General features: G+C 32.7%; 1 protein-coding gene across 18 annotated transcripts in view; it reads left to right on the top strand.

The window, feature by feature from the left end:
* The first annotated feature begins 2,542 nt into the window (after nt 1–2,542).
* Nucleotides 2,543–14,702, top strand: part of LOC139484658 (inositol polyphosphate-4-phosphatase type I A-like) — a 77,552-nt gene continuing 65,392 nt past the window's right edge. For 7 of the 18 annotated variants that reach the window (XM_071268504.1, XM_071268496.1, XM_071268502.1 and 4 more), the window contains exons 1-4: nt 2,568–2,682; nt 6,384–6,539; nt 11,616–11,680; nt 14,147–14,182. In XM_071268504.1, coding sequence (XP_071124605.1) covers nt 6,425–6,539; nt 11,616–11,680; nt 14,147–14,182 — 216 coding nt within the window. In that variant the 5' untranslated portion in view covers nt 2,568–2,682; nt 6,384–6,424. Of the gene's footprint in view, nt 2,683–6,383; nt 6,540–11,615; nt 11,681–14,146; nt 14,183–14,702 lie in introns of those variants that run through there. The other 11 variants (XM_071268506.1, XM_071268503.1, XM_071268501.1 and 8 more) reach the window with 7 other exon arrangements.

Genomic DNA, 14,702 nt, shown 5'->3' with positions numbered 1-14,702 from the left:
GCGCGAATCAAAAAATGAATTCATAAAATATCTGAAAGAAATGTGTAATACAGAACTAAATGTTCCTGATTCGTCTCTAGTAGAAGCTGTCTCATCTTTCATTGCAGATGCGTTTTTCTCCAATATATTTCTTTTTAATCTTGCACACAAATTGTAGTCTGAAAAAAGCTTCACGACTATTTTTAGTGGACTAACCTATCAAGATACTGGTTTTTATTAAAGAATGTGTATGTATATTCTACGTTTATACGTCTATAGTTTCTATAAAAAAAAAAGTTTATATGAAGATATCAAGACCTCGTTGATAAATATTCCGTATCAACTCCACAAATGATACATGGTGGGTTTTTTTTTAAGTATAGATTGTAGGTACTAACTTTTTTTTATCATTTTAATCATGTATTATAGTGTTCTTTTATTTGTCTTTGTTTTTGTGATATCCTTTTGTCGTGGATCGGAACTTAATCCACCCGCCAAAGTGTTGGTTTGGTCGACCTTTGTCGCAAAAGCGGATAGAGCGATCATTTATTCCGTCGTCGTCATCGTTGTCGGACGTTTGCTGCGTCCACAAATATTCACTCTGTGGTTAAATTTATGAAGTTTTAATAACTTTCTAAAAACAATCCTGGATTTCTACCAAACTTGGACAGAAGCTTGTTTATGATCATAAGATAGTATCCAGAAGTAAAATTTGTAAAAAAAAATGTTTATCCGTTTTTTACTAATAAATTGACTTAGTGTTTCTGCCAGATAACATTACATTCATTCTGTGATTAAAGTCTTTAAAGTTTAAATAACTTTTTTAAACTATCCTTAATTTGTAGCAAACAAGGACAAAAGCTTGTTTATGATCAAAAGCTAGTATCTAAAAGGACATTTGTTAAAAATTTATTTCCTGTTTTTCCATATATTACTTATAAATTGACTTACTTTTTCTTCAAGTTTACATTGCATACAGTCTGTGTTTTAAGTTTTTAGAACATTTATTAGATTCATAAATCATCCTGGATTTTTACTAAACTTGGACAGAAGCTTCTTACAATCAAAATATAGTATCTAGAGGAATTTTTTTTTAAGTATTTGTTCCCCAATATTTTTTAGCCTGCGGCCAACAGCAAAAGTAGGCGAGACACTAGGTTCTGCAAAACCCTTACGAATTTTTGTATTCTTGTCTTTCATTTTTGTTTATATGCTTTGTCCACTAGTATATGCCATTTTGTTTTTCGTTGTTGATTGTTTGTTGGTTTTTAAAGTGAGTAAGATTTAGATCATAACAGCCTCACAATGTTGACTGATGTAACCCTATTTTGAATTAAGATGAGTCTTATGTAGACGAAACGCGCATCTTTCGTACTAAATTATAATCTTGGTACCTTTGATAACTATTTGACATGTTTCTATTATGTATGTTTGTTCACACATTGTTGTGAAAAATGAGGAATTTTATGCGACTTTCATAAAAGTGAAAGGTTTAGCAAGCTATAAAACCAGGTTTTGTCCACCATTTACTACATTAGGAAATGTCTGAAGTAAGTCAGGAATACGACGGGTGCCACATGTGGACTGCAGTATCTGCTTACCCTTCCGGAGCACCTGAGATCACCCCTAGTTTTTGGTGGGGTTCGTGGGGTTTATTCTTTAGTTTTCTATGTTGTGTCATGTTTACTATTGTTTTTCTGTTTGTCTTTTTCATTTTTAGCCATGGCGTTGTCAGTTTGTTTTAGATTTATGAGTTTGACTATCCCTTTGGTATCTTTCGTCCCTCTTTTGTTTCTCATTCGTTTGATATATTTGAGCTTTTGGTTTTGCCATTTCATTTGGGACTTTCCGTTTTAAAACCAAACGGTCATATTTTTTTATTCGGCAAATGGTATGAAAAGGGCCGCTAAATTGCCACAGAATTAGAGAAAAAAATAATCATAGTGCGGTTGCCAATGATCCCAGAAGGTGAGTTTACGGGTCATAAATAAATGAAACAGTTGTATACCGCTGTTCAAAAATATCATAAATCGATTTAGAATAAACACTGACCGGGTTACAAACTAAAACCGAGGGAAACATACCTTTTTTATCAGCTCACTCACACTGAATGAATCAAACATGTACTAACCGGGGGAGGGGGCGGGTTCTTGCCACATATATATTTTTTGTTTTGTTATTAAAGAGTTGTTTCACTATTAGTCCGAGATTACTGTGACGTCCAACGGCTGTTTTGCCAGACAAGCTGGGGCCCGTGGCGTGGCCCAGCTTGTCTGGCAAAACAGCCGTTGGACGTCAGAGTAATCTCGGACTATTTCACTATATAAAAAATAATCAAAATAAAACTGAGTTGTTGTCAACAAATAATTAAATATAAATTTTATAAAAGTGATTAGAGTGATTATAAACTGACTAACTTATAATAAAGTGCGATGACTGTTAATGGATTCTTATAGTGTGTGGGTATCTTCTCCGAAAACCGATATATTTATTACCAAAAATACTAGATTCGATTTTTGTTTGGTCCTTTGTGGTGCGTTGTTGTTTAAAGTGTGTTTTATGTATTAGTAATATCTTTAAAGATTCATGTCGGTATTATTCTCTTGTTAACTTTGGAAAAAAACCGCCAGCTGATTCAGACGAAATAAGGAAGATCAAAAGTGCCTTTCCTGAATATGACAAGAGTTAGCTAATCAAAAACAGGTGAATTAGTATATTTAACTTTAAAGACAAGTTGATAATCCAAAGATATCAGCCACTGTCTATTCCCAGGTCATACACATCAGTCATCACACCTGTCACAAAATTAAATGTTGTGTTTAATCATAATTTGTTGTTATGATGCACACATTTATGTAAATGGCAACATTTTGTCTCTAGCAGTACTTTCCTTAGAAGCATAAATGCCCCCCCTTTTTTTTTTAGCTACATGCTCAGTTTAGTTTCCACAGTTGGCCAGTCTGAATACACCTTATCGCTATTTGTCCGCCATTACTGGATATCACACGGGTTCCCATAAAAAATTGACGTCATAAAACAAAATATCTGATGGAATGGAAAAGTGATTGTTGTATGCGTCAAAAGTTCAAGCTTCCGGGTCAGCCGGGATTAGCGATAAGGTGTATACAGTCAGAGACGTATATATGTCTCTGATACAGTGGAGTCCCCAGTGTCTGCGCGACCGGTGATGTCACCCATTAGCTGATTTCGTCCTATTCACGCAATAACACAAACAAAATTGTTCTTATAATTATATTAGCCTTCCGAAGGAAGGTAAAGAATAAAATTGACAAGTTCAAGAGTTAATTTATAACTGTGAAAGCTGATCCCATGATTTAACCATATTTATCCAATTTCCATTAAAATACATCATCAGATAAAAGGAGTAGGTCCAGTAAGACCTCTTTTTGTTCCCAAAATAAAGCAGTTTTACAGAATTATTAAAATGTAAACTTTTAGTTATTTATTGGAAAGTAAAATGATTCTGCTACATAAATATGGGCTATTTTGGACAATACAATGCACATATATCAGGCACTAGCATCATTAAGTCATGCTTAATTACAGAAATCTTTTTAGTTCAATTTTAGACTGTTTCCGTCTAAATGAAAGTGGCCACATTCGTGTTCATTCTAAATATTGAAATGTAAGTTGTATTTGACGATAATGTCATACACAAAGTTTGAGGATGAACACGGATGAGGCCACATTTAATTTTGACAAAAACCATCTGAAGAGTGACATTTTTTGGCATATTTGATAGATTTGTCATATTTAAGCTTGAAACGGAGCGTTTTTGATAACTAAACCAGTTAAAAACTTCAACCTTAACTAATTGAATCAACTGAAATAGACATTTAAGTGTTTAAAAAGTGTTCAAAATCTTTCGTTAGATGAACCTGAAATTTGGGGCCAAAATCAGCCCTTACCGGACCTACTCCTTTGTTTTATTTAGGTCAAAATTATATCAGAATGAAATTTTGCTGTGCGTCCTTGGAAGTGTGTTTGGTTCAAATTCAACTATATTACATTGTATAAAATCTTTCTCTTATCAAAATATGCTATTTTAGGAAGGCATGCACGAAATTACCGGACATTAGATGAACTCTCAAAACAGGGTTTTTCCTAGTTCTGGACACAAATTTCACAAAATCTTGAGGGTGAAACCATATAGACAGAAGATTTTATGAAAAAAAACTATGTTATGAATGTCTTCACACAATATTATCCACTTATTGGTTTTATCAGTTGAAAGAAGTGAAGTCATAAGTCTTAGGTGCGCAGATACACCGGACTGCACCGTACATTGTTTGAACAGGGCCCCAGTTTCATTTACAAAGTTTAACCTGTACAACTGGGGCTTCAACTGGTGTGAAAAAGTTATGAAAGTTTAGAACTTTTCTTTATTCCAATAAATAGAGAAAAGGTGTATAAGCTGTGGAACTGGATAACCCCTTAGTTGGTAGAGCAGTTGCTTGCTGTGTCATGGGTTCTAGAATCATGAACTGGATAACCCCTTAGTTGGTAGAGCAGTGGTTTGCTGTGTCATGGGTTCAAGGATCATGAACTGGATAACCCCTTAGTTGGTAGAGCAGTGGCTTGCTGTGTCATGGGTTCAAGGATCATGAACTGGATAACCCCTTAGTTGGTAGAGCAGTGGCTTGCTGTGTCATGGGTTCTAGGATCATGAACTGGATAACCCCTTTGTTGGTAGAGTAGTTGCTTGCTGTGTCAGGGGTTCTAGGATCATGAACTGGATAACCCCTTAGTTGGTAGAGCAGTTGCTTGCTGTTTCATGGGTTCTAGGATCATGAACTGGATTACCCCTTAGTTGGTAGAGCAGTGGCTTGCTGTGTCATGGGTTCTAGGATCATGAACTTGATAACCCCTTAGTTGGTAGAGCAGTGGCTTGCTGTGTCATGGGTTCTAGGATCATGAACTGGATAACCCCTTAGTTGGTAGAGTAGTGGCTTGCTGTGTCATGGGTTCTAGGATCATGAACTGGATAACCCCTTAGTTGGTAGATCAGTGGCTTGCTGTGTCATGGGTTCTAGGATCATGAACTGGATAACCCCTTAGCTGGTAGAGCAGTTGCTTGCTGTGTCATTGGTTCTAGGATCATGAACTGGATAACCCCTTAGTTGGTAGAGCTTGCTGTGTCATGGGTTCTAGGATCATGTCCCAGCTGGTTCAATAAGGAATTTTGTCAGACAAATCAAGCTCTCCAGGTACACCCCTTTCAGACAATAATGGTTGAGATGGGAAATATGGTCGGATTGATGATGCAACAATGAAACTGATGTCTGGTAACAGAGAAAAAATTTAAATGATGGAATTAGTAAATGCTTTTGCAAGTGAAATTAATTCCTACATTATCATTGATTAATGTAGGACCAGTATAAGGACTATTATAATTTCCGTAATATCATTTTGTCACCCCTTGAACCGGGAAAACCTATAGTGTAACAGCAAAGGCCTTATAGAAAAGGATATATGTAATCATCATAGTTTATTTATATATATTTGACACAATTCCCCATTCCATTCTCAATTTTATTAATATTAACTGTAGGCAACGTCTAATATAATATAGGAATTTTTTTTTTTTTTATCTTTATTCAATTCTTCAACATATATATACAACAGATATATTACATATTACACAAAAATATCACAAAGCAATGATTTTAAGTATAATGACAAATATAATCAGCACAATAATTAGAAATTAAATGTTATGACACCTTCGGTTTCTTGTACCATGTGTACAAATGTACCAGAATATTATTCTTTAAAAAGTGTTTCTCAAAAACATTTCTCATACATCTTGCATCACACAAATATTCATACAGGTAAGTTATATAATGTTTTACAGTGTAATAATATAGGAAAATAATAAAGAAAAATAGCAAAAATAGGGATAAAGATCATATGAAGTATGTTTCATTTCTGCATTTAAATCAATGTTTTAAAATATAAACTAAATATATATCAATTTCTATTTTCTCACTAAAAGTTTGTTTCTTAACTTTGTCATAAACTAAAGTGTAATAATTAATCTAGTCAACAATTACTTAAACGTAATTTTAAAAATGATGAATTCCCATTATTTTTTTTTAAATGAAATGGTTCTAGTACAAAAATGTATTTCCAATTCTTAAATATATTATCTCCCTTATAAATCAAATTATCTCCCCTTATCAATACTGATTTTATTATATATGTACTTAAAAATATGACTAAAAACATGCTATAAACAAACATTTTACAACTAACTGCTATGTATTCACCTATGATTCTTATCCATACATACTTTCCATACACAATACCACAGAAGAATCACTGAATGAGCTTCAAATAGTACCTTTTCAGGCACCATCAATTGATATCATGAATATTTTCAGATAACAGTGTTTTTTCCATAAGATTATGACCCCCAGACACCATGAGGTTCAACAGTAAAGAATTAACACATATAGTAGAACAGGGTGTCGTAGATAAAGAAGGAATACTGTCCATGAAATATAAACCGGAGGGAAGAATATTCAAGAAAGAAGAAAGTAAGAATAAAATATGTTAGATTAGATATAAAAATAAGAAGATGTGGTATATGTGCCAATGCGCCAACTCTCCACAAGAGACCAAATTGCACAGAAATTAACAACTACAGGTTATGGTAGGGCCTTCAACAATACTGCATAATCAGCTACATGTATAATAAGACCTCAAAATGACCCATGTAAAACATTTCAAAGGAGAATTTAGAGTTAAGAATACCAAATCGTCTACCTGAATCAGCTATGTATTTATTTTTTTGCTTATCAACAAAGACATGTTACAAAATGTATCTCTAGGCTGATTCTGTTTTAAACAACATCATATATGTAATATGTGCATACATGGGGAGGGTTGAGATGTGTATGTATGGGGAGGGTTGAGATCTCACAAACATGTTTAACCCCGCCGCATTTTTGCGCCTGTCCCAAGTCAGGAGCCTCTGGCCTTTGTTAGTCTTGTATTATTTTAATTTTAGTTTCTTGTGTACAATTTGGAAATTAGTATGGCGTTCATTATCACTGAACTAGTATATATTTGTTTAGGGGCCAGCTGAGGGACGCCTCCGGGTGCGGGAATTTCTCGCTACATTGAAGACCTGTTGGTGACCCTCTGCTGTTGTTTTTTATTTGGTCGGGTTGTTGTCTCTTTGACACATTCCCCATTTCCATTCTCAATTTTATACACCATGGTTCATTAATAGTCTCCAATGGCAATGTTAGGACAACTTTTTTGGAAAATGACGCAGTCATTGTTCCATAACTGGCGACCTGAACTTCATTACATTTCTCTGCCTACCGCGCTTGGTTTCGTATTTACTATTTTCTATACAAACTGGAATCTGCTTGTGTTATCATTAATTATGCATGAGAGGTCATTGTGTAGTAATCAGCCAGGAACCAGTTTACAAACTAACTGGTTTCTGCTTGTATTCCACTACACTCGGACAAAGTGTTGTAGTTTGACGGGAACCAGTTTAGAATTTGTAAACTACAAAACGGAATCGGTTATTTTTCATTCCGTTTTGGTGTTTCATACCGACTTTTATGGTTTGAATAAGCTTAAGACCCTTCAAACATTAATGTGATAGGTATATTAAAGACTGTTTTACAAAAGGATGGAACTGTTTTGCTTTCAAAGTCGTACTTTAGTGATATCTGTTATGTACTTACCAGGTACGGATTTCCACTCTCACCGGTTAATTTCTTTTTTTACACGTGCTTTTGAAACTTCCTGTTTAAACATCGCAAGTTTTAAAATTGTTTTTTGAGTGAATTTAACTTATTTTAACAATCATGAAGTGTTCCAGAATCATTTTCAAGCAGTTTCTTCTTCTCTTTGATGATGGAAAATAGGTTTTTCTCAAGAAAATACCGCAAACGATCGCAGAGGAATTGAAACGTACAAGTCAAGTCGGCACCTGGTTAAATTGGCATCTAGTCAAATCGGCACCTATTTGACGTCAATTCGGCATCCAATAATATTTGTTATAATATTTTCTATTCAATTAATTAATAACTGTTACCAAGTACATAGTGAATATGTTGTTGTGTATTTAGGTAAACAACGAAACCAAAGTGAAATTATGTTGTTGTGTATAAAGATAAACAACGAAGCCCTTACCCAAACTGTTGTTTTAACAATTAGACAATTATTAAAAAAAAATGGAAAACTATGAGTCCCTTTCAATAAATCAAACTTTCATGCCAAATAATAAGCAAATTTAAGGTGTTTTTTTTTCAGGAAAGTTTAAAAAGCATTAAACAAACAATCCTGTAAAATGCTCAACTGGTTTAAATAATGCATAAAAATATCCAATATCTCATGTATTAGTCCAAATAATTATGACGTCTGGCAAGGCTATTTTATTTTTTTTCTGTGACGTCTTCCTACGAAGTTCGTAGGAAGGCTTTCTTAGGAATGCGTCCCAGAAAAAAATTAACATAGCCTTGCGGTCATAGAAAGGTGTCCCAGAATAAAATTAAAAAAGCCTTGCCAGACGTAATAATTATTTTGACTACTCATATATATATCATTAAAAATACACCAAAAATGTCATTTAGTTGAGAAAAATAAATAAATACAAAATGTACAATGAACACCCAAAAATGTGAAAGTTAGTATTTAACCCTTTTTGCTTAAATACTGAAAAAAATTCTGGCAACCCCTTACTTATTTTTACTCTTTTTGCTTAAAATACTGTTAAAATATATATTTAACATGGGTGACGAATTGACTATATCAGGTGTTGATTTAACCAGGTGCTGATTTGTCCAGGTGCCAATTTAACCAGGTGCCGGTTTGACTAGAATTCTTTGACAAATGTTTGAAATTACCTGAGTTTCATTAGACCTTTAATAACAGTAACAAAAAGATTATTTACTTAATATTTTGTGGTATCAGGTCTGTTCGCGCCCAATACACTTTCGCACCTTGCAGGTTCGCACCTCGCACGTTCGCACTCTACTCATTCGCGCTCAATTTTAATTCAAATTCAAGTTGAATAATTGGAAAATCATGATTGTTGTTTTAAATTGCTTTGGTGTAAATACTGAATGTATTTATAGCTTGATATGAGTAAAACATTGAAGATTTTAAAGGAAAAACACAAAAGATAATTGTTTTTAACAGCTTGGTCCCTTTGATCTGAAACAACGAAACAATAAAATATAGGAACCAAAATATAGCAATCCACTATTATAACCAAAACATGATAAAATCTATTCAACACACAGAAAAAAACATAGTCAGAATCTCACTTCATTTTGAAAGAAGTCAATGAAACAAAGTTATAGCAATACACTTACCAAAACATGATTAAGAGTTATTCAACACAAAATAAAACGTTGACAAAATACCACTTTAATTAGAAAGGATTATTATTATTTTTAACAATACGCTATCCAAAACATGATTAAGATTTATTCAACACAAATAAAAATGCTGTCTCACTTTATTTTGAGACAATGACAACAATTATACTTATAAGAAAACACTTGCTTACAGAGTTATTAAACACAAAACCAATTAAGATTGGGTGCGAACATTTAGGGTGTGAAAGTGAAAGGGCGCGAACGGACCCGGATTCAGACTATGTACCAGTGAGAAATATACAAGCCTTTCTACGGTATTTATTTGTACAATTCAGGTAGTCTTGACCTATTCATTTGTCTTAAAAAAAACAGCCAGTTGTCACCTTCACTTCACACACACACATATATACGAATATCAATTATATGCTTACGAGACATGTTGCATTGTTAAACTAATTACGGTATGAAAATCAAGACTTGCATAAAAACTCCCAATATTAGAGACAGTGGCGTCATTTTTCTTCAGAGCTTTCAGCTCTTTGATTACTTCAATATGATCAATCTCTTAACAAATTTGACAATAATCCAGTAGAAATAGGAAATTTTTATCTACTTTACTCAAAGTACATGAAACATGTTTTCTATAATACAAGTCAAACGTTTTAATTAAAGTTGATGTGCATATTTTACAAATAACAAAAGCTCTGAAGATCTGTTGAATAAACTACATAAAACAATTCAGAATTTAGATATCTAAAATTGAGAGAGCTCTGAGGGGATTCTTTTTTTTTTAACAAAAAGTACTTCAAATATGAATATAAAAAAAGATGTAAACTTCTGATTTGGTAAGATTGGTACTTCTCTACTCATGCATACCTACTCCATAAAATTAGTATTAATATTTAGATAGTAGATGTTGTTCTTAAATTGTTTTGAGCAATACTCATTTTAGGCCTAAATTAAAATATTGTTTGTTTGCCCTTTTCCGACCCTATGTTTTGAAACAGGGTAGGTAGGTAGGTAAAATATTTTATTTTTTTCCCAAAAAAAATAACTTGGCTCGGTATATTTTTTTTCATGGGTAGGCAGGTAGGTATAATATTTTATTTTATAGATACAAAATCTGCATAATGTCATTTTTGTCTGTTTTGCTTTTGCTAATAAGTTTCTGGGACTACGTTTTGAAAAAAAATATCATGTAGAATGTGAAGTTAATTCATATGCACTACTATTTTGTTTTCAAATATCAAAATATAGAGCTGTGTCGCATATTTTCAACGTTTATATATGCCTGGAACTTTGAAGAGTTTTAACTTGCACTAATATTCTGTACTACCTATCTTGTACGCTTACCTCTACCTAAAGGTTTTCTGTAAGAGATAAATTTGTGCTGGTAAAATACATGAAATATGTCCGGGCAGACATACATTACTAGTAGAAAAGGTCCCTAGTGTTTAAATTTCCGTGTGTGCCTATGTTTCCAATAAAAATGCTACAAGACTTAAACTCAATTGTCACATATTTTACATCGCATTTATAAATGATCTGTATGGAAAACTTGGGCGATTTTACTGCCAAATTTTCTCCACATTACAGGCTTTTGTAACCTTTGGTTCATGTCAGATATAAATAATATAGCAATGCTGGTCGAAGGCATTGTTAACATAATCATCCTGATCTACGGATCACAAAAGGCCATCCCTACATAGAATACAACGTCCGTTTACACAAAATAGTTTGTACACACGTTGATAATTTTGTATTACACGAACTTTTTTGTAAATGAACCCTGCTCTTCAAGTATAAAGATACAGAGTTAACGTACGTCATATCATGATTTCAAAGCGTTCAACATCGATTTCAAATAAATGCTTTGAAACTCTAAATGCAAGTGTGCATGTCAAACGCTCACATAATACCAAATGGACTAGACCTTATATGATAAAGATAAAACCCGAGGATTCCGGTAAAAAAGTTTTGAGCGGGAAATACAAATATAAGATTTTTTGTAGGAACGAAAAAATAAAATAAAATAAAACCTTGCTGGTAAATACAAATAAGATTTTCAGGCGGAACAAATTTATAGGGTCGGTCGGTAAAGGGCAAACAAACAATATTTTAATTTAAGCCTTATGGAAATAAAAGTACAAAAGCCTTTGAGTGCCTTGCAAAAATGAAATTACAACTTGTGTGCACAAGTTACTTACTTGCGCACACAAGTTACTATTCTGAATGTGTATCATATTAAAGTTTATTTTATATTGACAGCATACATTACTAGACACTGTAAACTTAAAGGAAATCTGTTATTTTATTACAAGAACAAAGAATCTGTAAGTTATTATGTTTTTAGTAACTTTGTTTGTACATTACAATACATTAGTATATATCTGTAGTGGGATGTAAGTCAGTGTATACTTCAAAAAACTTTTGGAATATTACATTCAAATAGATAAGTAGGAAGTTATTTTCATTTCAATCCCCACCACAAGGAACATACTTTTTATTTTAGGAATTTTGGATTGATTAATGTGCAAATAAAGAAATCCCTAGTACTGTATGTGTAAATAAACTGGATTTGTGATTACCTGTGCTCTGTCATTATAGATAAGAATATGTGGTATGAGTGCCAATAAGACAACTCTCCTTCCAAGTCACAATGTATAAAAAGTTAACAATTATAGGTTAAAGTATGTATACCCAACATCTCATTCCTGTAAAATCATAAATGAGCTGCGACCTTTGAACACAATTAAATTTCCTTCCTTTCCTTTCACCTTTTCTCTGAATAGAGTATCCTACATTTGTTTAATGTCATATGATCAGTAGAAAATAAATTTTAGATTTATAGTATGTTATTGTCGCATTAGCATAATACGTTCATGTAGTATTATACGGTTATTGCATGAATATTGGGGATTATTCCATATTGATAAAACTTTAATAGGTTTTTCTATATGAATGGGATTTTGAATAAATAAGCATATTCACCTGCGGAAAAGGGATATTCATCGCGCATAACGTCGCGTGCTTTTACCTGCACTATTTTGGTAAAAAAACGATTGATGTACAATTGGTTTTGATTAATAATTGCCTTTACATACATTTCTCTCGGAATATGGAATAAAACAATTACTGTCTTTTGTTTCGGTAAATATGTGGTTTAATTGACTTTTGAAAAACTGATATTCACTTCGGCCGTTGGCCTCAGTGAATATCAGTTTTTCAAAAGTCAATAAAACATTTACCTCATCAAAAGACAGTAATTGTATATTATCGGACCACAGATGAATTATCACGTTGTGATTGGTTAAATGCCGTCACGTGGTGACCCCCTATGAGACGGTATGGGGTTAGTAAGTTTCATATGGGGTTCATGACGCGTTAATGGCGACGTCATCTATTAATGTTGTTGTGTTTAATTGTTTATTTTCAACAAAACGCCGCAGAAAAAGTCCAGCGTCCGATAAATTCGTTATACGGTTAACTACTGACCCCCTACGGATCCATAGAGGGTGAATAAAATTCATAGGGGACCTGGCCTCCGGCTTCACCCCCTATGGATTTTTCTAACCCTCTAAGGATCCGTATGGGGTCAGTAGCGAACCATATAACTTATAATATTGTCCCGAGTATAATTTTATATTGCATGAGCTTGCGAGTGTAATATATGTTCTAGGAGGGACAATATTCATGCAATAACCCTTTTATTTTATAGCAATATAATATTTGAAAGTAAAAATTGATTTAAACTAAGATTTTGTCATGGATGACGTCATGAATTTTGAAGATTTATTGCACTAGTGCAATATTAGAATTTATTGCACGCTAACTTTTGGTTACTTTCTGTGGGAAATATTATATTGCTATGCAATAAAATAGCATATATCTAATTGTATTAGTTTCTATAGAACATGTAACATGATTGATGAACTGCTGGAAAAGGTATATGCTATATTGGTTTATGGTACAGTCTAGAAATAAAATAATATGTGTAAAGGTTGCTGATTGAATCACACCTTAACCATGATATGATATATATAAATATGTTTGGTTGTCCAAATAAAAAAAAAAGGTTTTGGTGTACATGTATAATTTTGTTATTCGAAATATATGAAAAGGGTTACAGGATTGACCCCTGTCCAGGTCACATTAAAAACTTATCAATTGGTATTTGAGTCTTCTCATTCTCTGCTAAGCATTCTACAATCAATTGAGATTAAAGATAAAAGGAACAGCTCTTTTCTTGCTGTTTTTTCATCTCAAAGTTGAGTAAAAGCTCATGCTTCATTTTAATGTTGGCATGCTGCCTGTTACAGCATTTAGAATCTAGTTCAGCATGTTATAATCTAGTACAAAACAGATTTTATATCAATACATGTCATTATCTAGGAAATCTGTTCAATATTTACCATTTGGTTTTAAATGTTTAAGTAGTCCATCAATCAATCAACATTACACCTCATGTAAGAACAAAATATATGCCAAAATAATTGTGAAATTTCAATTTCTTTTATCAATAGTTTTGATGTATGTTCAACCACAATTATTATTGTCAAAAAATCTGGCAAGAAAAATCTTTTTAAACAGAACCATATGTCAATGTTTTTCTTAATTGAAATTCTATTTTGATTTACTAGGATACTGTTAGGTACAAGAAGTGCTACAAAGTTTTACTTTCTTGTCAGTGATTCTACAGACATGAACACAAGTATATTTTACTCTTCATAACAGATGTAAATTTTACAGCTAAACTATGATACTGAAAATTTGTTTTCATTTGATTTCAACAATTTCAGAAAAATAACCGAAAGTCGAACCCAGCGCCATCTTTGGTAATTTTGTTGTTTGATGCTTATAATTGCTTAATAGATTTAGTTTAGTTATTTTAACACTTAAAGATTTATTGGACCAGAAAATTAAGGAGATTTTCTCCCCCAGATTATGTATAAATATTATTAAATTTCAAGCCGAGAATCATGATTATCAGATTAAAGCACCTCATACATTACTGAAGAACAAAAGCTATCTGAGCCTAGTTTCTTCTTAGCTGTAATATCTTATTTCAAATACCTTTTAATTTACAGATTTCTTGTACAACTTCTTATCTTATCTCTGTCTCTGTAATAGAAATAAAATTGATGATCACTTTAAAATTTTGGGAATTGTTTTGAATAATGTATTGCAAAAGTGGGGAATATTCATAACACATATTTTATTGATGGTAAATTAGACACAAATTATCAAATGATTAGACAGATGATGTCCTAATTCTTTACATATTGCTTGCTGCTTGATTTTATTTTAATCTCTGTTTCCCTACCAGTGTCAATGTTTTTACCAATGAACAAATGA

This window comes from Mytilus edulis, chromosome 8 (genome assembly GCF_963676685.1).
Source record: "Mytilus edulis chromosome 8, xbMytEdul2.2, whole genome shotgun sequence".
Taxonomy (NCBI): domain Eukaryota; kingdom Metazoa; phylum Mollusca; class Bivalvia; order Mytilida; family Mytilidae; genus Mytilus; species Mytilus edulis.
This window is presented reverse-complemented; position numbering and strand designations above follow the sequence as displayed.